This window comes from Pristis pectinata, chromosome 20 (genome assembly GCF_009764475.1).
Source record: "Pristis pectinata isolate sPriPec2 chromosome 20, sPriPec2.1.pri, whole genome shotgun sequence".
NCBI lineage: Eukaryota > Metazoa > Chordata > Chondrichthyes > Rhinopristiformes > Pristidae > Pristis > Pristis pectinata.
Window position 1 is genome coordinate 13050843 of NC_067424.1, and position 27449 is coordinate 13078291.

The 27449-nt window shown below is 43.1% G+C and overlaps 1 protein-coding gene and 1 pseudogene across 1 annotated transcript; both read right to left on the reverse strand.

Annotated features, from left to right (window-relative positions):
* Positions 1–3793: 3793 nt before the first annotated feature.
* On the reverse strand, positions 3794–27449 carry ddx20 (DEAD (Asp-Glu-Ala-Asp) box polypeptide 20). The gene is made up of 12 exons (XM_052035088.1): positions 27395–27449; positions 24627–24887; positions 21137–21231; positions 20140–20308; positions 19246–19360; positions 15250–15392; positions 12997–13135; positions 12196–12254; positions 11490–11572; positions 9028–9133; positions 7030–7131; positions 3794–5204 (listed from the first exon to the last, which is right to left on the reverse strand). The coding sequence occupies exons 1-12, from the start codon at positions 27447–27449 to the stop codon at positions 3862–3864; spliced, it is 2670 nt and encodes an 889-aa protein (XP_051891048.1). The 3' UTR covers positions 3794–3861.
* Positions 15868–16193, reverse strand: LOC127580753 (60S ribosomal protein L35a-like; annotated as a pseudogene).

The following is a 27449-nucleotide window of genomic DNA, read 5'->3' on the forward strand; positions in this document are numbered from 1 at the left end:
GGAGACTTGTCGGTGTAAACCAGGCGGCAGGCTAGCCCGTTCCCCAGCACCCCGATAACGCACGTACAGCCCAGGACGAAAGAGCTGGCAGCCAGGGAAACGGCGTGGAGTGGAATATAAACTCCAGAGCCGGTCTCGTTACATTCTACGGGAAGAGCAGGCGGCATCACTCCCCCTTCAATAAAGTCCACAACTACCTCACGAGTTTGCATTGAGGCGTCTAGGTATTCCTCGCTATTGACAACCCATTAACTAAAAACTCAACGCCCACGCTACGAGAAGGCAACCGTCGCTTCATCACGCAGTAGTTTCTCCTGGTTTCTGAAGGACAGCGGGACCCTGTTGCAGTCATCTAATCATTATATCTTTCCAGATGAACTCCACTTCGCCCCTATCCGAGCCCACCCCACCCCAACATCAGTCCTGATAATCCAAGCCGATCAGTTGCTACTGAAATTCGCCAGCGGAGGTTAAAAGTCGAAGGCTACAAGTGGAGGAAAGCGAGATATTCTTACTCAGGATAATCAGTCTTCATCTCCCACCCAATGACTTTTCTCCAAAAGCAGTTAGTTCCGTGTGTTTTTCTTAGCATCCTGAAATCATGCTGGCAGCATTGTCAGTTGGTAATCTGACGGAGTTGATCAGAATGACAGCATAAGGCATACATCGGTTCTCCCAACGAGCTGCACAATTAGTCTCTTTCCCCTCCCACCATTTAAGTATTCATTAAATCCCCCCTTAGCTGACACTCCAATTCAGAAGTTGTTCTCCCCCCACCTTTCCTGATGGCGAGGATAAGAAACTCGTGTAAAGCTCGTTACCAAGACCTCTTCTTAGACGCAGCATTGGCAGAGTGAACAGATTGTGTACACGTCCCTTTGCAGAGCTTGAACAGAACCCGTGCTGATGTTTCAAAGCATTACTGGGTGCATGCTGCACTGTCGGAGGAACCATCTTTCAGGGTATTGTGCTAAATTAGGCTCCTGCTGCCTGTTAGGGTGGATGTAATGAATCATGTGCAACAAACAATCTGCTGCAGGAACTCAGCAGGTGAGCAGCATCTGTGAGGGGGAAGGAGTTGTCTATTGATGCAGGGGTTTGACCCCAAACATCAACAATTCCTCCTCCTTCCACCCCCCCCCCCAAACCAACCACAGATACTGTTCGACCCACCAGTTCCTCCAGCAGATTGTTTGCTGTACCAGATTCCAGCATTTGCACTCTCTTGTGTCTCCTAGCCTACAATCTAGGTTTATTTGACCTTACACCTCATTGTCCACCTACAATGCATTTCCCTGCAGCTGTGACACTTTACTCTAAATTGTGTTATTATTGTTACCCTGTACTACCTCAATGCACTGTGTAATGAATTGATCCGTACAAATTTTTCATTGTACCTCAGTACAAGCAACAATAATAAACCGATACCATTTCCCTGGGGGAAAAGTAGGCAGATTATAGCCAGAATTCCATGGAAGACCAAATAGAGTAAAAATAGAGCAGAAAAACAAAGCATAGCACAAATGCCAGGTGGTCAACACGTGAGAAAAAGAAGTACATTTGTACTTCTCTGCACTTCCTGTAGAGGCAAAGACCAGATGAGAAAGCTGGCAAACAAAGAAGCTCAAAATATTCCAGAGGCATTTGAATTTTCTACTTCAGTGTTCAAGAAAGATACTGCTGCTGGAGTCCCGGCAAAGGAAAATATAATTTGAGTCAGAGAAATATTGCACTGAAACAGGCCTTTCAGCCCATCGAGTTTGTGGTGATTCTGGATGAGAAAAATTGAGGTGCACAAAAGGTTATTGACTCTGTTGGTTCAAACGAGATGTATCCTAGGTTGCTGGAGGAAATTACATTGAACCTGGCCATAACCTTCCAGACATCTAGGCTCAGGGATGGCGCCTGGCCAGTGGAAAATTTGCACCATTGTTCAAAAAGGTGGGGAAGTTTCCATAAACATCAGGGCCAGAATCAGCAAGCACTTGGATATAAGTGGATTAGAAAATGCCAATATGGATTTGCTAAAGGCAAAATTTGATAGATCTTTTTGAAATAACTAAGTGTCAATGAGGGAAATGTAGTTGATATATATTTGGACTTACAGAAGGCATTGAAAAGGTACCAGATAATAAGTTTGTCATTAAGATTGATGCCCATGGTACACAAGGGAGTGTCTGTGTATGGTTAGAAAATTGGCCAAGGATGAGGAATCAATAGTAGTAAAACATCGTTTCTCCAGAGTGGACAGCATTTTATAGTGGAATTCAAGAGTTGGTAGCAGGATCTTGTGTTTTCTTAATTAAATATTAATGATTTAGATTTGTGTACACAAGCACAATTTCTATATTTTCAGATAAAATTTGGACCCTAGTAAACTGTGAGAATAGTAATTGATATAAACAGGCTGATGGAATGGCTGGATAGGTGGCAGACGATACTTGATGCTAAAAATGTTAAATGCAATTAATAAATTACATTTTGTTTGGAAAATAAAAGGCAAAATAAACTAGAAGGCACAATGCTAAAAAGGTGTACGAACAACAGATCTCAAGCTACAAATGCATAGTTCATTGAAAGTGCCAGGGCAGGTAGAGAATGTGGAACAGAGCAAATGGTATGCTGGTCTTTATAGCGTACAATATCATAACAAATATTTTTAAAAACACTGCTCAACCACAACTGGAGTACTGTGTCTAGTCTAGGTCTCACACTTGGAGTGATGTGGAGGTTTTGGCAAGCGTGCAGTTAGAGACTTACCAGAACAATCATAAGGGCGAAGGACCTTGGTTATGTGGATCGACTGCAGAAGCTAGTTCCCTTCTTTGAACAGAGGAGGCTGTGGAGATCTGATAAAGGTTTCTATAAATTATGAGCATTTAGTCAAAAAGCTGTTCCCATTGATGGAGAGGGTCAAAGACTAGAAGTACATAGAATGACAGTGGTAGGCAAAAAAAGGATTTAAAAAAAAAATAACCTTAGCCAATAGATCCAGATTGGAATTCACTATCAGGGATGGAAATGGAGGAAGATTCAAATGTATCATTCAATAGGGAGCTGGATAAGTATCTGAAAGGAAAGAATCCACAGGGAAATGGGTGGGGGGGCGGGGGCGGTGGTGGTAAGGCAGGTTAGATGTTTTTACATAAAACTGACGTGGACTAAACAGGCCCGATAGCTACCTTCTGTGCTCTAAGTACTCAGCAATTCCACGATTGACATAGCACGTAGTGGTATTGCTAACAAACTCTCTAGTGACCAATCACACAGTGAAAAGATCTCTACTATGCTCCAAGACATGATAAGCAGCCCATTGTTAGCCCAGAGAACACACACCCCTTACCATCCATCCATGTGACCAGAGCATTATGCTTTGTGTGTCATGGTTACACATCAAGTAAAGGAAGGAATTAATTCCTGGCAAAAAGGAGACTTCCAACATGATCAGGGACTAGCTTTTACTTCACTCCTGTAGTCAGAAGGGTTGTAATAAGCCTCAAACTGATGCCTCTTAAAATGGGAGTACAATCTTGACTCTCTAACCATTTGACTGAAGTATTTGATTTAAACAGCTAAGGCAACCCCACATTTGACTAATCCCTGGTACATTTTCTGGTGTGCGATTCCCTGAACCAGTTCAACTTATCTGACAGGGTCATGGGGAATGTTCACTTGCTCCAACTGCTGAGGTTTATTGGACACAAGATGGTTTTCTCCCCCTGCCCACCAACTTTGTATTTTCTTACGCAAAACCATAGAATCGTCCCAGATAAGACAAATACCAAAACAGATCTCCATGGCAAAACCTTTATTGTAGTAGCTTAGCTGCAGTACAAAAGTTTCGCAAATAAAACTGAATATTTATGGTTTGAACAGTTCCTTAAGATACACAGAGTTCATCTGGTAAGCTTTCAGCCATTCGGAATTTCTCTCCGAGCTTCCATAGTAAGGATAGCCAATAGCAGCATAGTAACTCCGCCAGGCATGATAATAAGCCTTCCAGTAATCATGTGAAATTTCAGAGTCAGCAGACCACAAGTGCCCACTTTCACTGTAAGGGAATGATGCATCCTTGGTACTCGCCTCTGTGACACTAGACACTTTGGCTGTTCTGGTTGATCCAAACTTGGGATCACCTTTTGATCTTTTCATATCACCCTTAGGAGACCAGCCTCCAGGGCAGGTGTTTTTACGTCCCGATCCTTTATCACTTTCAAGTTGCCTCTTAGAAGATAGGTTGGAGGAAGAATCAGAATGTGCACCATCTGGAAAGCTCTTTGGATTTGGGTGAAGAGAGTCCAGTGTCATGGGGCTCTGGTCTTCCATTAACAGGTCTTCCTGAGAGACCTGTGCAACCACCGGCACCTCAGTCTCAGTGGATGATTCGCTGCTGCTGGTCCTGCTTCTTGTGGAGGGGCTTGTGCTGGAATTAGAATCACTGGGCTCTTGGCTATCCAACCCAGATGGCTCTGTCCATTTTTGAGAGGTATGCAAACTTACCATATCCCTTTTACTTAAAAACAGTTTACTGTTCTGCTCCCGAGACATCTGCTCCGTAGATATCAGCTCAGGGGCTCCCAAATCTTCACTTTCATTCAGCGATTTCTCCTTCAAGACACCAGGGAAACCCATCCACTGCCGTACTATTTCTACTGGGTTCTCATTCCGTTCAGTGAGAAAGTTCTCGTAGTCCTTCACAATTTCCAAGAAATTCAACAACCTCTTCTCACGTTTCTGTCTCTTCTTAAACAATGTTAAGGGTAAGATTTTTGGAAGTGATTCTTGCAAAACCTTCTTCTCTTGAAGTGTGATGCTGGGCTCTTTAGTTAATGACTGGAGCCCATCACAGAACAGGGCATCTCGGAGATTTGACTGCACTTTCATTTTGATGTCCTTGTCAGGCACATAACCACCACCAACTTCTGGAGTCCTTCTATCTCCCCCGAGTAGACACTGGTGGTCTTTCTCAATTGGGATCTTCCTTGATTTCTGAACTTTTCTGTTTGTGGGCTTCTTTCCAGCAAGTTCAGCTGTGGACAGTGACAATAGCTCTGGGTCTGTGGCCTGCTGCTTTGCAGTGAGTGAAGATTCTACTTCAAGAGGTGGTGGTGTAGTTGCAAGGGATGAATTCTCAGCCTCTTGCACCTTCATAACATTTATGTCCCAGTCAACCGGTTCTTCCAGTAACCCTGATGGAATTGGATCTGTTTAAAAACAAAAAATTGTAAAGATTTTGCAGTGCCCGTATACAGCTTAAATCCCTACAGTTTACCTTCCTGAAGCCTCATGATGGGGGGCAGAGCAGAGAGCAAGTAGGGCAGTGCAACTAGCATACAACATCCACACAGTTACCAGAAGGAAATGCTCTACTGAAACTCAGCAGTATTAATGCTGGTTGATACCCCAGGTGAAGTGGTGGAAATGAGTTAACTTACAGATCACACTCTACTTACATATGTTGGCAGGGATTGGCATGATGCGACCTGACCCGGTGACGATAAATAAAAGTAACAGATGCCTCTATCAAGGTACAGAACAAGAGGGAAGAAAACTTGGGAAGTCATGTGGTATGTTTTGGTAGGAAAAGACAGCCACATAGTACAGAAGGGAAAGATGAAATGGGATCAAAGTGCACTGGAAGCTAAAGGTACAGATTAATTAGTCAAAATAGCAATACATTGTCCCAACTCCAGTGTAGAACTGAAAAGCAGAGATGTTAAATTTGTAGAAAATCTTGGTTAAATCACAATGACAGTAATGCACACGATTAGGGTGGGATGGGGAAGGTGAAAGATGACAGGAATGTGGAGAACAGATTATAGGGAAAATTAGTGGGAGAACGAGATTTGTTCTGCAAGTCAGCATAAACTCAACGGGCCAGATGGCCTACTTCTGTATCATAAGCAATTATGGAAGATTTCACATTCTGGGATGCTTCTCTAGAAACTCAAGAGTGATCAGTTGAAGCCCTTTATATCATGAAAGGGGTTTAAAAGTATTGATGTAGAAGGAGCTCATTACTTAAAACACTATTTGATATACCATGGGTTTCCAGAGAAGAGTCCCAGGCTGCTCAAAAGGACAGAAAACACCACTGTCAAGAGGGATAAGAAATTCATGTGTGCAAGGGACCATAAGTGGATCTACCTACATCATAATCAGTACATGAATATCTAATTAATATGTAGAATTTATTGCTTAAAAGCAAACGGCTTTATCAGAACTGTGCAAGGGACCACATTTTTGTATTTACAGAACACCACCAAGTTACTTTCTGTGAGCAATACCACAAGAGATCAGTTAATAGCATAAACTTTTGTTTATCCCTTATTTATGCATCCAGAATTCTCGTGCAACAGGTAAACATTTCTAAGAATATTAAGCAATTTCATAAGATTTTTTCAAAAACAAATATGAATTTGGCATGCTAGGTTCCAATGTGAGTTTGTTCATGGGTTGTATCACATCAGCCTGCAGCACAGCAGCCCGCCCCCAGTCCCTCACACGTTTACAAGTGATGATTGGTTCCAACTGTTTCATAAACTGTATTTCTTCCATCTCTTCACTATGTCAGATAAAATACTCAGCGAATCTTTTATTTCAACTGTTATGCAAAAACGTGTGAAAAGATATTTTTAGTTTATTTATGTTGATACACAAGTGCAGTGCAGTTGTAGGCCGATTAGCAGCAACATCCTCTGAAGATTTAGCATTTCATGTGATTGTGAGTAGTCATGTGATTTTTTTTGCTGTATTTTACATGAGTACTGTTTAGCCTTAAAACAGAATTGAAATGTAAGACATTGTTATTTAAAGTGGTAAGATGAGAGTTTCTCAATTTAAAGGTTTATGTATGGAATATTAGTTTGCGATGTACAGTAGTTTTCCGAGCAATTTTCATGCAACTGAAATCAGAAGTAGTCTGCTCAACAGAAAATATTACTGCAAACAGACAAGTTACAAGTCAGATACAGACAAAAATAATTTAGCCACAGATCATCTGTGCATCAAAACTGGGTCTTCACCTACCAGGGAGAGGCAGAAGCTGAAGATTACAACGCTGTGCTATCAATCCCAACTCATTCTCCTCTTCACCACGGCAACAGTACGTCACAGCTATACCTTGAGTGCCTGAATGAATAGAAGAAAATTAAAATGCAAAAAGGGTTTCTCCTGACTCATTAATGCCAACTTTATTAAATAAATGCAAATTTCACCTTATAATTTTTGCTCCCACTTTTCTAAAGGAATGAACGATAATGATACAGCCCTCCACGAGACTGCTTGTGCTGATTCCACCATTTGTAAATGAAAGGGTTTACATTTGAGTTCAATGCCCACAGTACACTTTCCCCACCAGGCACCTCCCATCAGAGCATGGGTACTTGACCTGAGCCCTGGAGGACCCAATTACATGTGTCGGGTTCAGTTCAGGTATGAAGAAAATCATAATCCTTGGTGCGTGGGTCAGACTGGTTCCGTACATTATAGCTTTCCAGTGAGTACTTTCACAGGCATGATTCACAGACCTGAACATAGAGTTAGCACCTGCACATCATAAAACACAAAGTATTTATGATGAAAACCAAATCTCCAGGTGCAGAAAGTGAGCAAAAAGAATACTGAAGCTTCATTTTCCATTTAGGGATTTGCCTCAGGTTCCCTACTAGTGTTACTGTTCTTTTCTAAACAGGGAAACCATAATCCACCACCCACCTGTGATTTTTGAGCAAGCTAACTATTGTAATATCATAAAATGTTACTTCTCAACACACCAAGTCAGCAGTACTCATTTACTCAATTATTATGACCACTAAGCCCATCAGATCCATGCCAGCTTCCAGCAGAACAATCCCACTCCCAATCCTCCTAATTTCTCTGTAACCCTGCAGCTGATTCTATCATATGCCTATCAACCCCTCTGATTCTTTTGCCACACACCTTCACCAGTGTGCAGTTCTGGTCGTCCAACTATAGGAAGGATGTCATTAGGCTGAAAAGGGTGCAGAAAAGATTCACGAGGATGTTACCTGGACTGGAGGGCTTGACATTATAAGTTCGATGAGTTGGGACTTTTTCCCCACTGGACGGTAGGAGGTTGAGGAATGACTTGAAAGTTATGTAAGATCATTAGGGGAGTACACAAGGTAGATGGGCACAATCTTTTTCCCTCAGGGTAGGGAAGTCTAGAACTAGAGGGTACAGAGGGGAAAAATTTATCAGGGGCTCGAGGGGCAACTTTCTCCACAGGAAGGATGGTGGGTACATGGAACAGGCTGCCAGAAACTGTAGAGGTGAGTACAATTACAATGGTAAAGAAACATTTGGACAGTTACGTGGATTGAAGAGGTCCAAAGGGATACAGGCCAAATGGGGCTAGCTCAGATAGACACCTTGGTCACCATGGGCAGATTGGGCTGAAAGGTGTATCCATGCTATATAATTCTATGATAAGGGGTAACTGACAATGGACAATTAATCTACCAGCACACCTTAAGATGTGGGAGGAACTTGGAGCACACAGTAAAAACCCTTGTGGTCACAGGGGGAATACAGACTTCTTATTGCTAGCACCCAAAGTCAGGATTGAACCCAGGTCCTAGAAGCTGCGATGCAACACATGCTGCCCATTTCCCAGCACAAAAAAAATTATTTTTATCTTAATGAAAATATTTTTTTTTATTTGCTCACCTGGTTCTGGACACCCAGCCAGAGCAAACATCAATTCCATTGAGTACAAACTAGAGCAAGAGGGTTACCAGCAAGAGCATAGACATCTTTTTAACCTTCATGACCATGAAACAAGTAATCAGAATGTTCCCTTAATTCATCTCTTTAGAAGACTCCAAGCTACATTCTACAGCTAGATTTTCATGAAACACCCTCTTTGCAATTTCAAGAAGTCACAGAACATCTTTAATACTAGTGAGAGTGAAAAAATAGGAACAGGCATCGATAGTAAGGCATGGAGACAGTTTAACTACTTGTATTAAAACTAGTGCATAACCCAATTGGGCCAAATCATACCAAAACGGCCAGCTCTTCCAATTCGATGCATGTATGTCTCCCAGTCTTGAGGAATATCAAGGTTAACAACTAAATTCACTTTTTCTGCATCAATTCCTCTGGAAGTCTGGAAAAAGTCAGATAAGGAAACATTGATACAGAAGCAAAATACTGTTTGGTGCAACAAATTTGAAATAAAAACAATACTCAGCAAATCAGGTGGCATTCATTCATGTGACAAGGGCATTTCCAGAAGGGCCACAGTGTGTATCACCCATACCAAGAAGCTGCCAACTTCTGAAAATGACACAAGAGACTGCAGATGCTAGAAATCTGGAGGAACTCAGCAGGTCAGGCAGACTGTCCAATTCCCTCCATAGATGCTGCCTGACCCACCAAGTTCCTCCAGCTTTTTCTGGGTAACTTCTGGAAAAAGGACTAAATACTTTAAAAGCAGATTGAGAGATTTTTGGATAAAAAAAGTCAAGGGACATTGCAATCAAGTTGGAGAGTGAACTTCGAAATTAGCCAAAACTTTACTGAATAGTGGAACAGATTCAAGAGGCTAGCTCATGTCTTTGTTTCTTATGCATTTTAATCTCTGGAGTCCATCATGTGAAGATACTCCCTTCAAGGACTACTGCTGGGTAGGAACTTCCATGATTTTGAGCCAACAACAATAAATGAACAAACATCCAAGCAAGGATGATATGCAACTTGGAGGTGGTGCTGTTCACATGCACCTGCTGCCCTTGATCTTGAATGCCCTATTGTAACAGTGGTGGAGCAAATTAACATCTAAGGTGGTGTAACTAGAAACAAAATGATTCCAGGAACATAGGGCAGACCCAGTCATACAAGGTCAATCTTCCAAAAGTGGACAACTTTATTTGAAGCCAGCTTTGCCCAAAATGTCACAAATAAAATTTCCTTGGAGCACCTCTTTTACATAACCTGCTCCCCCCACCCTCAAGCTACTTCTGCCAAAAGAGCCCACAGAATAAAAATGATTTTTTAGTGCAATAAATACTAAAGTAACCACTAGCCACCACTAGAGGATGTCCATGAGCTTGGTAAACGTGGTCTAATGAGAGAAGCCAGTTTGTGCTCCACAGCTTATCTGCCAAGTTCAGATTCAAAGTAAAGCTCAACTTTGGACCCAAACACCAGCAGGTTCCCAACTATCATCACATTAGTTTTAGGTGCAAGTCATATACTGATGTTCAACACAAAGCAAGGCAAATATGTCTGTGTCCCCAAGTTGGACATTTAAAAGAATTTCATTACATTAATTGAAGAGAAGCTGGGGAAAAATCACCAATATTTGCCCATCAACAAGACAAATAATATGGCAATACCAATAATTCGAGACCTTAATGTGCAGAAATTGACTGCCAAATTTCTTACAAAAGAACTAAACTGCAAAAGTATTTCACTGGCTGTAAACTGTTCTAGAACTCCCTGTGGAAATGATCCAACTGCAAAGACCATTTTCAGTCCTAACCCTAACGTGCAGCAACAAGGGATAAATCTAGCATTAATACTACGTGCATGCAGGGAAAGAATGTCTTTTGTAATACAAAAGTTATTAGAGTTCTGTTAGCATTCCAACAGGTAGCGAAGACAACAGTGTTTGTGGGATTGACAGCTAAAGAGGAAAGCACAAGTGACGAATGGGATAGAAGTGGATAGCTGATTCAGAATAAGCACCAGCACAGAAAGAGGGACAACGAGGTTTATTCTTAATCACATCTATGCTAGTGAGAAATTCACGCTAATTTCTCAGTGCATATCTGCAAAGGTTTCCCTGAAGAAATAGCAGAAAGAGTTCCTGAGGGAGAAGTTGGGCAGGCTAGGACTTTATTTCTTGGAGCACGAGAGACTGATGGGTGGCCTGATAGAGGTATACAAAATCATGAGGGGCATAGATAGGGCGAATGCAGTCTTTTCCCAAAATTAGAGGGCATAGGTTTAAGGTGAGAGGGGTAAGATTTAAAAGGGACCCGAGTGGCAACTCCTTCATGCAGAAAGTGGTGTGAAAATGGAAGGAGCTGCCAGAGGCAGGTATAACAACAACATTTAAAAGACACTTTGATAGGTACATGGAGAATAAAAGTTTAGAGGGATATGGGTCAAAAGTGAGCAAATGGGACTAGTATAGACGGACATTTTGGTCAGCATGGACAAGTTGGGCCGAAGGGCCTGTTCATGTACTCTGTTACTTTATGACAATGAGAAACATAATTTGTTCACTCTGGTTCAAACTCTCCTATTCAACCCAACTCCCCAGTACCTTGGGATTGTAACAGAGTAAACACTGCAGTTTACTAGGCAGACCATAGATGAGCTTCTCACAGTTTAATCAGTTAAATTAATCTAATAGCTTTCGGAGTAACGAGAAGTAGCTTGGGAAGACTCAGTCATTGGTAGTAGAAATGTGCCCCTCTTACGAGCCTAGCTTCTGAATGACCTAGAAAACTCACCAAGTCAGTCGAAATGAGGACCCGACATTTGAACTGTTTTAGTTTAGACATAGCTTCAAGCCGCTGGTTCTGGTTCATGCTACCTAAATAAAAGCAAAATAAAACAAGGATGAATGCAAAGTAGCAACACGTTGTGAGCTGTGGGCAGCATCACTCAGGATCATTGAAATGTATTTAGCAATATATTTAATTGCATTGCAATTTAAGTGTGCCCTCATTGTGCCTTTTCAATAAATATGAGCGTGAAATAGATCAACTCAAATTCGATAATTCAACCTAGCTATGCACAGGGTTAAATTACATTAATCTGGACAGCACAGAGGGGCTCCCATCTTGCTTCAATATCAATGAGGAATATCCCATCCTGGATGCTATCCTGTTAACTCTCTGCTGAAAAACACACGGGCACAGGGCAAGGGCCCAATCTAACCCAAGCTATTGGGTCAAGCATAGGCTGACCCAAGCTATGATTTTCCCCACTGATGAACACAGCTCTAAACAACTGTCACTACACCTTCATACAAAATGAAAGTCTATTTTCCACTGTACCAGAATACTCCCTGAAATTTAAGCAGCTTCAGGAGGAGAGGAGGAACAGTGAATCAGATGGGGGCTTTGGATTTTCACTTGTGTTATTTGAAAATGTTTAAATTTGCAAACTTTGGAAAAATCAGTTAATTACATACCTGCACCATAGGTCACCCACCTGAAATACAAACTGCAGGTAATCCTCTTGAGGTGAGAATGTCTGCAAGACGCTGGGCTCTATTCCAACATGAAAGCCAACAAAAATTTACTCAGTAACATGGTTAAATAAAAATCTTAGTAATTTCTGAACTAATGCACAGAAGTATTTAAAGACTGATCAGACAAAGAGTTTTAATTTAGAAAGAACACTGAAAACAAAGGCAAAACTGTCCAATTACATCAAAAAGCTCTTCATTAATACATTGTGGTGCCTTAAAGGCAACAGGGTGGAATAAAATTTAGTATTCCAATGACATGACTTAGGTTGGTAAATTGTCTGTGACATGAACTGACCCACAGAAACATGGAAGTTCCCATTCAAATATAGCTCAAGACTACTCTCGTTATGCTCTTTCAAGTCATTTTAAATCTCCACTACTTTCCACCCTTACAGATCCTCCCTTTTGCTTTTCCCCTCATTGTCCTCCCCGTTCCTGCAACTTAACTGCTCTTGAACTTTTCCCCACTTCTAAATAAGATGATCAAGTTGAAACGTTAACTGTTTTTCTCTACAGATGCCACCTTCCACATTTTGTTGTAGATTTTCAGAATCTTTTTCAGTTTTCAGAAGCATTAACTTTCAATAGAATTGATATAATACTTGGAAGACAAAATTTTGCAGTAATCTGGGGAATGAGCAGAGGGGAATGGGACTAAATCAGATGGCTCAAAGAGCAAGGATATACAGTACATATAGGAAAAGGCCATCTGTATACATGTTATGATAGTACCACACAAAAAATCTAACACATCCACTTACCTGCTGTGAAGATTTGAGAAGACTAGGGCCTGGTTGAAGGGGATCTTGCTGAACAATTCTAGCAAATGTTGCACTTTCTCCTCAAATATTTTGTGTGGAAGTGGGTAGAAATTTACAACCTTATAAAACTGTTTCAGTCCTGTTAGATAGAAATATTAACTGGGATTAAAAAAAATACTGCCTTACTCCAATGTAGTCACAAAAAATGTTAATGGATCTAGAGCATTAGCAATATACCACGTGAAAATACAAGTTACACTTAAATAAACAAACTTGAATGATGTGTAATGGGCTGAAGTATACTTAATTCATCACCTCAATCTGCTCTGCTCAGGCTTATCTCCAAGCACCAGTACTGACCCTAGTGTTATGCAACTCTCTGAAAGTGTTGCTCAGCCAAAACCCAATCTTAGAAGGGAAAAATATTAAGAGTCTGAAAAACTCTTAAGTTCAGATAGAAATAATACAAAATAAAATCAGCACAGATGTAATTTTCAACCAATATGCTCCTGTGTGAAATACAAAAGAACTGTAGTGTTAAAGCAGTGGCTTCTAAACATGTCCAACATAGGTATCACTGTTATTTAACCTCTGTAACTGGAATAAAACAAAACACTGCAGGAGACCCTTGGTGTCAGTTAATCAGCATCTGCAGAAAGAAATGGATCAATATTTTGGCTTTGGAATCTGGCAGCATACAACCTCTTCCAAATGCCCTGCCACCCAGTAACTAAACTCAAGAACTGCAGTTTGGTGAATTAACTATTGGCAACTATGGTGACCCACAGAACTACTTCAGGGCATAAAACTGTCACCAGAACTATAGGAAAACAACAGATAAGAGGTTAAGGAACACACTTGCAATGATTTTGTCATACGAGTGGAAAATCCAACAGCTTGACTTGCGACAAATCACATGTAATCGTTACCCATTTCAAGTGCGGGTAGTTACAGAAAAGGTTCGTTTACCTTTCTCCATCTGGTCTCCTCCTTCCCTTCCACAAACACTAAAGGATTTTTTTTAAAAACCACATCCAAAAGTAACTACCAGTGATATACAAGCCAAGGCTAAAACATATGAAAATGGAAAATTTAACTTTCCCATCACTTCCAAGTGGGCTGATACTTTGGTGCAGTGTTGAACTGATTACTGCATTCTCAGAAGAGAGACATTAAAGACATGTCCTTCTTATCTGCTGCAGTTACTGCTAAAAATCCCATGGCATTAATCAGACCAGAGGTGGGAGTTTGTTCCATATCACAGCCGACATTCCACCACGAGGGGAACACAAACAGGAATGGCAATTAACCTTGCATTCCTTTCGTGGAAAGTTACCTTTGTGTAAAGTCTGCTATATCTACAGAAGTAGAAGCATTCACCACACTCAGAAAATAATTCATTAGGCAACAAAATGTCATTTCAGCGATGTGATAATGTGATGAGTAAATTCAAACTATTTTGAAATGGTTCATTTTCCACCAACTCAGTGATATATTGAAGCGGACAAGTGTCAGCAATTCCAGGCATGGGAATTAAAAGTCACTACCCCATCCTTCAATCACCAAGAATCCGTGTTAAGTCCTTTAAGCATACAATCATGACCATTCTCCCTCCTTGGTTTTCAAACCTAGTACATCAAGATAGACTGGCACATGGTCTTTGGACACCCCTTCTGCAGTTATGGCTGCTCTCCATTCATGGTACCTGATGAAACCAAACCAAATAAAGGGAATTAAAACACAGATCAAATGATTTAGTGGAACTGGCCCAAAGGTTAACAGTCTGAGCAGATATACACCTCAGAGGGGCAATGACTCCTCTGCTGCTCAACTTGTGCATCAACTCCCCCAAGAATTAATGCTAAGAAGGGCAATGAGCTTGCGAGATGTGGAGTAAAGCTGTGTCCACGTTGGCCCAACACCCTTTAAACACAATTTAACTATCAGTGTGATGTCTTATTTCATTCTGTAGCCAATAAAATTTGCTAGCATGAACTTACAATTAAGGAAAATGGTTTGAGTTGAATTAAAACTGCCACCCTGGACTGGAGGAGGTAAAAAGCAGAAGCCCAACATTCCATCAGTGGAAACTTGGAAAGAATCAGAGGCAATGCCACAACTGACCACAGCACGAACACACTGATTTCTCAGTGACCCATGCTCCCTTGTATTGAGTTTGAAATTCCAACTTTACACCTGTTACCTTTCTACTGAATCCATTACAATTTACGCCGTTAAACAAGGAAAACTCACCAATGAGAGCTGGATCCGTAGGATTCAGTCGAACGAAACTGGGATCCCTCATGTACCTCATTAGGTGTTTGGCCAGTGACTCTGGGTATGTTGCAGACAATGCCAACATCTGTTTGTTTGATGGCAGTGAGGAATAAATCCAACTATATAGAAAAGGAAAACAAAATGCTCAAGGACCTTTCTGCTGCTCAGCTGCAAATCCCCCCAGGATTAATGCAAGGATGTTCTGCAACTCTGGCATGTTGACAGATATTATAATAAAATGAAACTGAGAAAGTAAAGAACATTTAAACTTCTACAAATTATTCTGAAGGAGTGCATGTTGTCAAGAAGCAATTCAAATTCTATTTCATGATGCATATTCTCTTGTTAACAGGAGATTGGTACACAGAATCATTTATTGGAATACTGTTTTGATGCATAAATCTTCTAAAAACTCTTCAGAAACATGTCAGTGGAAACACACTATTCTAAAGCGCACCCGAGGTTGAAATACCATCTGCCAATTGCATGGATGCTCATATCTCAAGGACATGATTCTGTAGGTAATCAGACAAGTGCATTCATTACTTTTAAGGCCATTTTACCATTTATTTTCAATTTACCTACAGCTTTTATTTAAATTCTTGATGGGTATGTCATCACAAATCCTAAGCCCAATAGCTTTTGCAGGCAGGGTACTGCTGAACTATGCACAAGCCATGCCACAGTTACCATAAGAAAGAGTCACTTTACCCCAAATAACATGAGTTTTATTTGGTTTACCACCAGGAGTAACCGAGTTGTTCTTTGCCTTGTAGAGGTAGGCTTATCCTTTACTTGGGTAAAAATCTCTTTCAAGGCAATAAACACCCGCAATCATCAGTAGGGCTGTATACGCTTTGGTTTCAAAAGCCACGTTTATAGCCAATAAAAACAGCATTGCACCACAAACTTCCAAGCATTGTGAGTGCACACCTGACAGCTGACCGAGAATCCAAGGTGGAGGATGTGTGCAAGAATTTCATTCATAGCCTCAACAATGAACAAGATAAAAGGTTAGCTGAGTCAAATTTGTCCTGACATGCCTCTTCCCTCTCCCCAACCCATTCCCACAACACTCTTAATCCCACCCAATTACTCAGAGGCCTGAGAATAATCCAGTTACCTATCAGCACAGTCCTATAGTCGGCCTCTGGCTAGTGATTTTGAAACACAGCTGACATTCGCCGGCATCTAGAACTACCAGTTTCCTGGAGTGGCACAGTGGTGAGCAGGAACCCATCATGTAGGAATGCCTGGGGCAAAGGCCAGACGTTACACATGCACTGTGTAAATGCAACCCGTCATCTGTACAAATCCTAGGTGCTACATCACGATGCAATTAACAAAAGGGTTTTAAACACAGGAATGCTCCAGCTGCAGTTGATGTGGAACCACAATCAGGTTGTAAACTTTCAGAAATGTCATCACCAGCATTGTCACTCTTTAGAAAACTAAAGCATGTGTGCACAGGACTTATGGCTCCATTTGTAGAGAATCTCCACTGTTGAAAGTTAAACAGTTTTGTTCAAACATTCACTTATTATGTCTAATTAAGCAGCAACCAACCTGTGTAAACAAGTGTGTGTGTGTAAAAAGAGATGTGTAGTTGCCTTGGCTCCAAGACAACACAGCTGATAACAGTAGCAAACCCAATAAACCAATGCTGTAGGCAGAAGCTAGGAATATTTGGAGAACTGTAATTGATGGATCTGATGGAGCACTAGGGCATGACTGAAATAGAACAGCTGGAATGTAAGAACAAATCTGCTGGATTTTAATCCAATAAATTCAGGCTGCTTTCTGGCTGAGGACTGACAAATGTGTTGCTGTTCTTTAAACTAAAGGCACCACCTTTTAGACATAAGTCATGGAGACACAAGAGACTGCTCTTACTACTAATGGTTGGCAAAGAACCCAACAGGTCAGTGGCCACCTCCTCAACTGAACTAATCTATGAAAGTTGTCCTATTAGTCCCTTCCCATTTCTCTTTACCCATGCTAATACTTGTGTTTCAAGTGCTTATGAGATCATCTTCTGAAAATTACTTTTGAATAAATTTTTTTTTGGGCAGGGCATCACAGACACCATGACTGGTAGTGCAAGGCAAGGAAATCTTCATAAACAGTTCTTCATAAATCTTCATAACAGAATCCCACTAAAAATCCAAGCAGACCTGAGAAGCGCATCGATACTGTATGAGCATTTAACAAACCAGGACAGAATTCCAGAGTGTAGAAAATTGAAGGAAAATATCTTAGAAAGGATTTGACACAGACGGCATTTTCTCAGGCAAGTGAAATCAAGAATAAGGGACATTAGCATACAATTAGACTATTTTGGAGTTGGGAAAATAGGCAACTTTTCTTCCGTCTCCCACCAAACACATAAAATTTAGAAGTTGGACCTGAACAGGAGAGACTGGATGCTGGAAAACAAATTAAATATTTTAAAGGAGAGGTCAAAGGATTTTTGTTGCATAATGACGTCAACAGATGCAGTAAGAAAATGGAAGTAAGCTACAAAACAGTGATCTGTGAATGGTAGTGCAGGTTTAAGGGACTGGATGGCCAGACCCACTTTCTGTGTAGGTATTGCTCTGATGTATATCCAGAAGACACATTTGAAGTCCTCAACCACCGTGGTCACTTGGTCAAGGAGAAATAATTTATGCAGAGTTCCTGCCTCTGAATCAAAAGACCAAGAGGTTCAATTCCCATCCTGTAAAATGAGCGCAAAAGCCTGGGCTGATGCTCAGAGCAAAACTAGTCAAATGCTGGATTGCTGGAGGAGTTGATCTTTCATAGGAAGTTTGTGGTGGTTTGTTGGTAGCACTCTTGCCTCAGAGTCAGAAGTTTCTGGGTTCAAATCCCACTAAAAAGATTGCAGTTCAAAAATCTAGACTACAATCTAGTAGCATTAGGAGTCATTGTCAGGAATTCTGCTTAAATGGGTTGCAAAGCTGATACCCTCTGGGATGGATATAAAAGGTGCATTGGCACACATTTGAAGAGGATTGCAATTAATGTGTGGGAACTTGTAGTCTGATTCAGCAGTAGAATACTCACCTGCCCAGTGGGGTACCCATGCTAACTTTCTGAACAATATTGTGATTTCAATGTTTGCCCCTAAATTCTGACTCCTGGCTGCTTTTATTTTCGACAAATCCCCAATTTGCTTACCAAAAACAATACAGTGCATTTAGGTAATTGGTAGAAAATTAGAGGGAAGATGAAGTCTCCCCTAAGATACCCCTCTCACCCGATAGAGTGGGGGAAGTAGACCTACTCCCAACGTTTAAGTACCATGATGAGCACTTGAATCAGCAAGGTACAGAAGGCAACGGACCACGCGCTGGTAAGTGGGATCAGTATAGATAGGTACTTGGTGGACAGCATGGGCCAAAGGGCCCGTTTCTGTGCTACATGAATAACTTGGGGAAAAGAGATTACCCAGAGGATGGCATGTGACTGGAAATCACTGAGGAGACAGAACCTCACCAATTTTTAAGTCCTAGATGTACACTAAGACTTGTGATTTGCTGCTGGATCAAATGCTGGAAAATGGAATTATCATTTTTTTGAAACACATTGTGTTGAACTATTCCCTTCTGTCATATATTTTCAATTATTCTATTTGATTCATGCCAGTCCTTTAAACATTTCCTTATATTCTTCTCACATTTGCTTCAGGCAGTCAACAAACATACAAGTTCCATTTGTTACTCAGAAGGGTTCACCTGCACCATTTCAATTCAGTGATGTGTGCCAGGAGTAAAACACTCGTTTTTGGCATTGGTTTCTTGACCAAAGGTGGGTGATTATCCACAGGATGATTGCTAGATTTCTGAAGTATCAATTGTACCACTGTACATCTGTATCTGGTTTCATCTGTATCAATTAAACCACAAAGCTTCAAAAGAAAACACCACTTTAAGAATATTTTTAATCTCCAGAGAGGAAGTGCTAACTCACTTGATTTGTTCCTGAAAGCTGCCCTCCTCCAGCAACTTATCCGCTTCATCCAGTACAAACAGGCGTATACTGGCTGTTGGCAGAAAGCCGATCTCAATCAGCTGCTTAATGCGACCTGGATTAAGGGAAGTAATTCACCAGTAAATATGGGGATCGCTGCAAATTGGAAGGTGCTTGAAGGTGTTAAAGTAAATAAGTTTTTCCTTTGCAATAATATTTAAAACCAAAACACCTACCCACTTCCCACCTCCCCCATAAGGAAATAACTGAGGCAAGTACACGTAGTGAAAACAGAGCAGCCATGATCTCAATGAATAGATGAACAGGTTCAAGGGGCACAATAACCTTCTACTGCAGCGACTCCCTCGGAAACCATAGCATCCAAATATGCAGACCGAGAGCAGATATCTTGCATCAGCTATTCCAATTCTTATCCTCAAGGCCATGGTGCACATTCCACTGTAGAGATTTTAGCATCTCAGGCTGACACTCCCAGTGCAGTATTGAGGGAGTGCGGCACTGTCAGATGTGCCAACTTTGGGATGAAATGTTAAATTGAGGCTACAACTATCCTCTAAGCTGGGGAAATTTCCCCAGTGTCATGGTTACATATGCTTCAATAATATTGCAACCAGCCAGACTCTGCTGAATGCAAATTGATACACAAACAACAGCACAAACAGTGACATCAAAATTCTTCATTATCCCAAAACATTTTTTTTAGCTAATGAGTTCGTAAAGGGCACTATTGTTTTAATGTGGCACAATGACTGGACTTGGCCTACAAGGCTCAACATCCACACTGATCTATGTGCAAAATCAAATGAGTTTTTATTTTTGCTCATTTCAAAACATCCTTGCTGATCTGTTCTCATTTCTGTAAGATCCCCTCACCTGGAGATCCAACTGCAATGTGGCATTTCTTAAGCCGAACTTTGTCCAGGCTCAGTGGAGTCCCCCCGATGAAAACATGGCATTCTAGACCCTCCATTTTAATGCCAATTGCCGTAATGACTGAATGGATCTGCACAGCAATTTCCCTGGTGGGTGCCAGAACAAGAATCTGCAAGTAACAGAAAATGAGAGCAAAGGTGAAATCAAATTATTATGAATGGATAAAACCACAGCACTTAAAAACAATTAAACCACTGAGAACCACAAGGTTAAGAGAAAGTAAATACAAGAGATCCAGGATCCAACAAAGCAGGAAAGCAATTCATGCCATGCTTAATAGCAGTATCAAAGGTGCCATCATTCAGATGACACATGAAGTCCTTGTCCCTTATCTTCTCTCAGGCGAACTAATATACAACCTGATACTATTTTGAATAGAAAGAGCATTCTACTGATTATTCTAACCAACATGTATCCCTTTACCAGTTATGACTAAAACTGCAACTAGACTTTTGTTTTTACAAGATGATGCCTAGAACAAGGTGTGCAGACAGGTCAAGAAGGTAGAGATTTGAGTTAATTGATTAGGATCAGAAAAGAGAAGGAAAATTATTTTCACCCAGAGGGGAAAGAGTCTGGAACTCACTACTTGAAAACGTAATGAAGGCAGAAACACTCACCACGCTTAAAAGGTGCCTGATAAGCATTTGAAGAGGCATAACTTGTGGTGCTATGTATGGAGAACTGGGAGTAATCAAAATAGTTCCCTTTTGGTCAACATAGATTTAACTGTCCTTTCTACTGTAAATTTCTATCAGTTTATGATTATCACATTGCTCTGTAGAAAATTGTTTTGTCTACTGCCCAGAATCCCATGCAGAAGCTCAATAGCGGGCAAAATTTTGTGGCAATATTGCAGTTACACAACCTTTCTCACCATTATGTGTGATTGAAATATACCAATCTTAATCTCTGCACATTTTAAGCAAACACCAACCTGTGTTGCTGGGTTGTCCAGGATTAGGGAGTCCAATGCAATAGTGGAAAATACACAAGTTTTTCCCGTTCCAGACTTGGCTTGCACAATCAGATCTGAAAGAGACAATCTGTGAATAAAAAAACTGCCTTGCCTAAAATTGCCCTGAAGTACAAAACACTACACATTGATTCAAAAAGCGCAACAGATATATTATGTGACAGATGTAAATCGAATGTGGCTTCTTTGACACATATGTTTTGGTCCTGTCCTCTTTTGGAAAAATATTGGAAAGATATTTTTAACATTATTTCAAATGTATTGAAGATTGATTTACAACCTCATCCTATCACTGCAATTTTTGGATTACCAAGGATAGAGTCTGGCCATCTATCTGCCTCCGCTAACCGTATGATTGCCTTTGTTACATTAATGGCCAAACGATCCATTTTGCTTAAATGGAAGGATCCAATACCCCCTACTACTTTTCAATGGTTCTCTCAAACTATATCATGTTTAAACTTGGAAAAAATTAGGAGTGGTACTGTTGATCCTTTGCTTAAATTTGAGCAAGTTTGGAGTCCATTTATTCAATATTTTCACATGATATAGATCTCCTTGTAATAACCTTTCAACTCAGAGGAATGGAGTTGACAACATAATATTGCTCTGTTTCTACTGAGAAATTTTAGTCCAGTTTTTTTTCCTGTTTGTTTTTCTTTGAAATTTTTTTTTCTTTAGCTTAGTTTGGTATAATATATTGTTTATAATTTTTCTTATTGTTTTGGGGATTTTTTTTTCTTTCTTCTATATTTTATAATAAATCTTCTGCTTTCCTTTCTTTTATATTATATTCATTCACCAAGAGATCATTGGATCTACAGATTTTTTTATACTTTATTGTTCTTTATGATTATCCATGCCATGATTGTTCTCCTGATCTCTTTGTATTACATGTACAAAAATTGATGTTATATTAATCTGTATTAATTTGAAAACTAATAAAAAGATTGAAAAAGAGAACAGATATATGTGTTCCCATGACCCATTCAAAATACAAGTACCAATTAAATTTGGTTGATTGCAAGAAACAGTGCTCTATGATACTCAATTTTAAAGTGATCCCTCTATCGTCAATAACCCCAACCCAGTAATCTCAGGGACTCTATTATCTGCCTACAGTAGGGGCAATTAACCATTAGTTACTCCTTCCACTAGCCAGAGAAAGACATAATTATCCTGCTCAATTTTTTTTCCCCATAGTGAGAGAACTTTCCCACTCATACTATTCACTGGGACATTTTTAATAGTCAGTCATAGAGAGATACAGCTTGAAAACAAGCCCTCGGCATACGGAGTCCTTGTTGATCATCCAGCACCTACTTTTATACCAATCCTTCCCTAACCAATTTTCATTTCCCATCAACTCTTCTCCCCCCACCCTCTCCAAGATTCTACCAGTTACCTGCACACCAATGGTAATTTGCAGTGGCCGAATAACCTACCAACCCACATCTTTGGGACATGGAAAGAAACTGGAACACAGAGAATGCACCAACTCCATACGGATAGCTCTGGAGGTCAGGATCAAACCCAGGTCACCAGAGCTAAGAGCCACAGTAACATCACTAGTAGAGATGCTGCCTCACAGCTCCAGCAACCAAAGTTTGACCCTGACCTCCAGCATTACCTATACAGAGTTTGTACATTCTCCCTGTGACTGCTTGGGTCTCCGCTGGGTGCTCTGGTTTCCTGCTTTATGCCAAAGACGTGCAGGATGATAGATTAATTGCCCCTGGTGTGGGTGGATGGTAGAACTGAGAGGAAAATAACTTATGGACAAAATTGGTGGGGAGACTGCTCTGTGAACCTGTAAAAAACAGATGGGCTCCTTCTAAGTTATAAGCAAATATGGAGTGTGGGCCTCTGGCGAATTCCACTTCCCTACAGCCAGAAAAACAACTTTTCAAAACTACTGTTTTATTTTAATCAATATTCTCTCCATGTTGCTACACCATGTTTAAAATGTTAATCCTGTCAAACACGGTGTAGCAGCAACTTTGCAAATAAACTCATTAACAACCTCTGCTCCAGCATAAACCTGAATCAGCTCAAATTGCATCCTCCCCCGACCACTTTCTCTCCTCAACCCACCTCTCCAGCATCCTCCACCCAGCCCACCCCAGGGAACACTTTCTCCCTAACAACCATCCTTTGTTCAACACACCACTCCCAGGGCATCCATCTTCCCATCCACCCCCCCCAACACTGACCCCTCAACTACACCCCCCAAACACACTGACCCCTCAACCCCCCTCCAGTTCCCAGACCCCTCCCCAATCCACTCCCTCCTCCACAGCCCAAGTTTCAGTTCCCAACCTCCTCTTCCATCCCAACCCATCCCCTCCGCACATTCCCTTACACCCCATCGCGCACCCCACCTCCTCAGCCCCATCTCCCTCTCCCCCAGTTTCCCCCCTTGTCTCTGCCCACCCCCAGTCTCCCTCTCCATTTCCCCACCACTCTTTCTTCCTGTCCACCCTGGTATCCCGCGCCCCCCCCCCTCGCCGAGCCACCCCCTCCTCCCGAGCCCTGCTCCTACCCCTGTCACCGAGCCCACCCCCTCCTCCCCGAGCCCTGCTCCTACCCCTGTCACCGAGCCACCCCCTCCTCCCCGAGCCCTGCTCCTACCCCTGTCACCGAGCCCACCCCCCTCTCCCCCTCCCGCACCCCACCCCCTCTCACTCTCTCCCCTCCCCATCCCCCCCACTCTCCCCCCATCCCACCCCCCCCCTCTCCCAGCCCAACCCCACCCCTCCTCCCCCAACCCCCCCACTCTCCCCATCCCAACCCCCTCTCCCCCCACCCCTAGCCACCCCACCCTCTCCCCCCTCCCCCACCCCCTATCCCCCCCACCCCTCCCCCCCCTCCCCCACCCCCTATCCCCCCCACCACTCCCCCCCCACCCCCTCTCCCCCCGCTCCCCCAGCCCACCCCCTCTCCCCCACCCCTCCCCCTCTCTCCCCCTCCCCCACCCTCCCCCAAGCCCACCCCACCCCCTCTCTCCCCCAGCCCACCCCCTCTCTCCCCCTCCCCCGCCACCCCTCTCTCCCCCTCCCCAGCCCACCCCTCTCTCCCCCTCCCCCAGCCCCCCACCCCTCTCTCCCCCTCCCCCCAGCCCACCCCCCCCTCTCTCCTCTCCCCCTCCCCCAGCCCACCCCACCCCCTCTCTCCCCCTCCCCAGCCCACCCCACCCCCCTCTCTTCCCTCCAGCCCCCCCCGCCTCCCCCAGCCAGCCCAGCCCACCCCCTCTCTCCCCCCTCCCCCAGCCAGCCCAGCCCACCCCCTCTCTCCCCCCCTCCCCCAGCCAGCCCAGCCCACCCCCTCTCTCCCCCCCCTCCCCCAGCCAGCCCAGCCCACCCCCTCTCTCCCCCCCTCCCCCAGCCAGCCCAGCCCACCCCCTCTCTCCCCCCCCTCCCCCAGCCAGCCCAGCCCACCCCCTCTCCCTCACCGAGCCCGCACCGCCCCAGCGGGATGGCCTTCAGCTGGATCGGGGAAGGCCGTTCGAAGCCAGCTTCCCGCAGCCCCTCCAGCACGGGCTGGGTTAAGAGCAGGGCTCCGAAAGTCCACCCGCTCAGCCTCGCCAACAGGACATCCCAGTGCGCGGCCGCTGATCGATGCGGTGAGCAGCGGCGGGCCGGCCGCCGAGCGCCATCCCGGCCCGGGAACCGGCCTCCCAAACCCCGCGCACACCGCCAAACCTCGCGAGATCCTCGCCCGCCCGGGGGCCGAAATCCCGGACAATCTCACGATAGTCTGGAAGCTCCCCTCCAAGTGTCAATCACATCTGTTCCCCTTTCAATGGGAGTTGTTGGGTTGCATCAAACAACACAAGCAGCAGTCTGCTTATTTGTGATGCACCTCCTAATAAAGAGGAATGCATTTATCAGAGCAAGGGTTTTACGTTCTTAATTTGTACTCAAGGAAATTCTATTCTGTAATTAGGCTTGAGTTTAGAAAATGAAAACAGTAAATGCAGTCAAGGCTCAGCAGGTCTGCGGAAAGAGGAATAGTTGGCATGGAGACACAAGGGAGACGGCTGATCTGGAAATCAGAGTGCAGTGGCTGCAGATCAGAGACTGGAAATCTCCTGCAACACACGCAAAATGCTGGAGGAATTCAGCAGGTCAGGCAGCATCAATGAAGAGAAATAAACAGTCTTGGTTCCTCCAGCATTTTGTGTGTGTTGGAACAGTTAACATCTCAGGTTAATGACCCTTCTGAGTTGTGACCTGAAAGTTAACTTTGGAACATCGCAGGTCAAAGGGCCTGTTCTGGCACTGTGCAGTTCCAAAGCCCTGCAGGAACTCTCAAGACATCTTTGACCCTAGCACCAGGGAGGCAACATCCCATCCTGGAGTCTCATTTGTAGCCACCGTAAATTGAATCCCCTACCTCTACAGCCTTCCCACTCCTTTTCCTCTGCTGTGCAGCAGAGTCACCCATGGAGCTATAAACTTGGCTCCTGCTGCTTTTTGCTGAGAAGCTTCTCCGCCTTTGGTATCCAATGTCGTACATGAGGCAGAGAGGAATGGTCTCAGAGGATTTCTGCACTACGAGCCCACTTTCACTCTGCTGGGCATTCACTCATTCCCCTCCTCCCTGTACATTCTTTACCCGCTGTGTGGAAGCCCATGTACATTTAAGCATCACGGATGCTCCACAGTAATTCCACCCACAGCTCCAGCTCTGTAATGCGATTAGCCAGTAGCTGCAGCTGGATGTTCTTCTGCAGACATGGTTGTCACTGATACTGGAAGTGTCCCTGATTTCCCAAATGGAGCAGGGGGTGCATTCACAGGTCCGAACTCTCCTGCCATGACTTAATCTTATATTACCATAAATTAATATTACTGATTACACCAGGGCCTTATTTCATTCTCAACATTCCTCCCCATAATTTCAGGAACTCCCTATCTCTCCTCCTCTCCCTTCCTTCCCTAAACCTCTCCATCTCTCTCTCTCCCCATTTCACCATTTCTTTTTCCAATCTCCCATCCCTCTCTCCCGATGCTTATATCTCTCTCCCACTCCACTCTCTGCCACTGTTTCCTCCATCCCGCACTTCCTTTCTCTCCCACCACCTTTCTCTTTCCCTCCCATTCCCTCTCACACTCCGTTCTCTCTCCTAAGTCCTCTCTCTCTCCACCCGTCAGTTCATTCACCCAACCCCCTCATTCCCCCTCCACCTCATATATCCACTCTTCCAGAGAGATGTCTTACAGTTGTACAGGGTATTGGTGAGGCCACACCTGGAATATCATGCACAGTTTTGGTCTCCTTACCTAAAGAAGAATATAGCAGCATTGGATGCAGTCAAAAGGAGATACACCAGGCTAATTCCTGGGATGAAAGGGTTAACCTATCAAGAGAGGCTAGGCAATTTGGGTCTGCTTTCCTTGAGCTTTAGAAGATTGAGGAGTGGCCTTATTCAAACATATAAGATCCTGAGGGGGCTTGACAGGGTAGATGTTGAGATGCTCTCACCAGTGGGAGAATCACAAACAAGAAGACATTGATACAAGATAAGGGGCTGGTCATTAAAAACTAAGGTTCAGAGAAATGTCTTCTCTCAGACAGTAGTGAATCTCTGGAATTCTTTGCCCCCAAGGGTGGTGGCAGCCAGATCATTCAAGAGATAAATATTTCAAAGATCTAGGAATTGAGGGCAGTGGTTAATTGACACAGAAGAGGAGTTGAAGCCAGCATAGATCAGCCATGATCATATTGAATGGGGCAGGTACGGTAGTGTAGAGGGCAGGCACAGTAGTGTAGCGGTTAGTGTAACGCTTTACAGCGCAGCGACCTGGGTTCAATTCCTGCTGCTGTCTGTAAGGAGGTTGTACGTTCTCCCTGTGTCTGTGTGGGTTTCCTCCGGGTGCTCCGGTTTCCTCCCACATTCCAAAGATGTACAGGTTAGGAAGTTGTGGGCATGCTATGTTGGCGCCGGAAGCGTGGTGAAACTTGCGGGCTGCCCTAGAACATTCTACACAAAAGATGTACTTCACTGTGTGTTTCAATGTACATGTGACTAATAAAGATCTTGTCTTATCTGAATGGTGGGGCAGACTTGAGGGGCCAAATGTTCTACACCTGCTCTTTTTTCTTGTGTTCTTATTTTCTCCCACACACACTCTCTCACCCACAAATCTCTTCTTCACCACCAATTTCTCTCTATCCCATCCACCTCACAATGATGTAATGAACTGTTAAACATACCAAAACACTGCCCAGTATTTCTGTTTACAGAACACAGGAATTCCAGGCAGTTCAT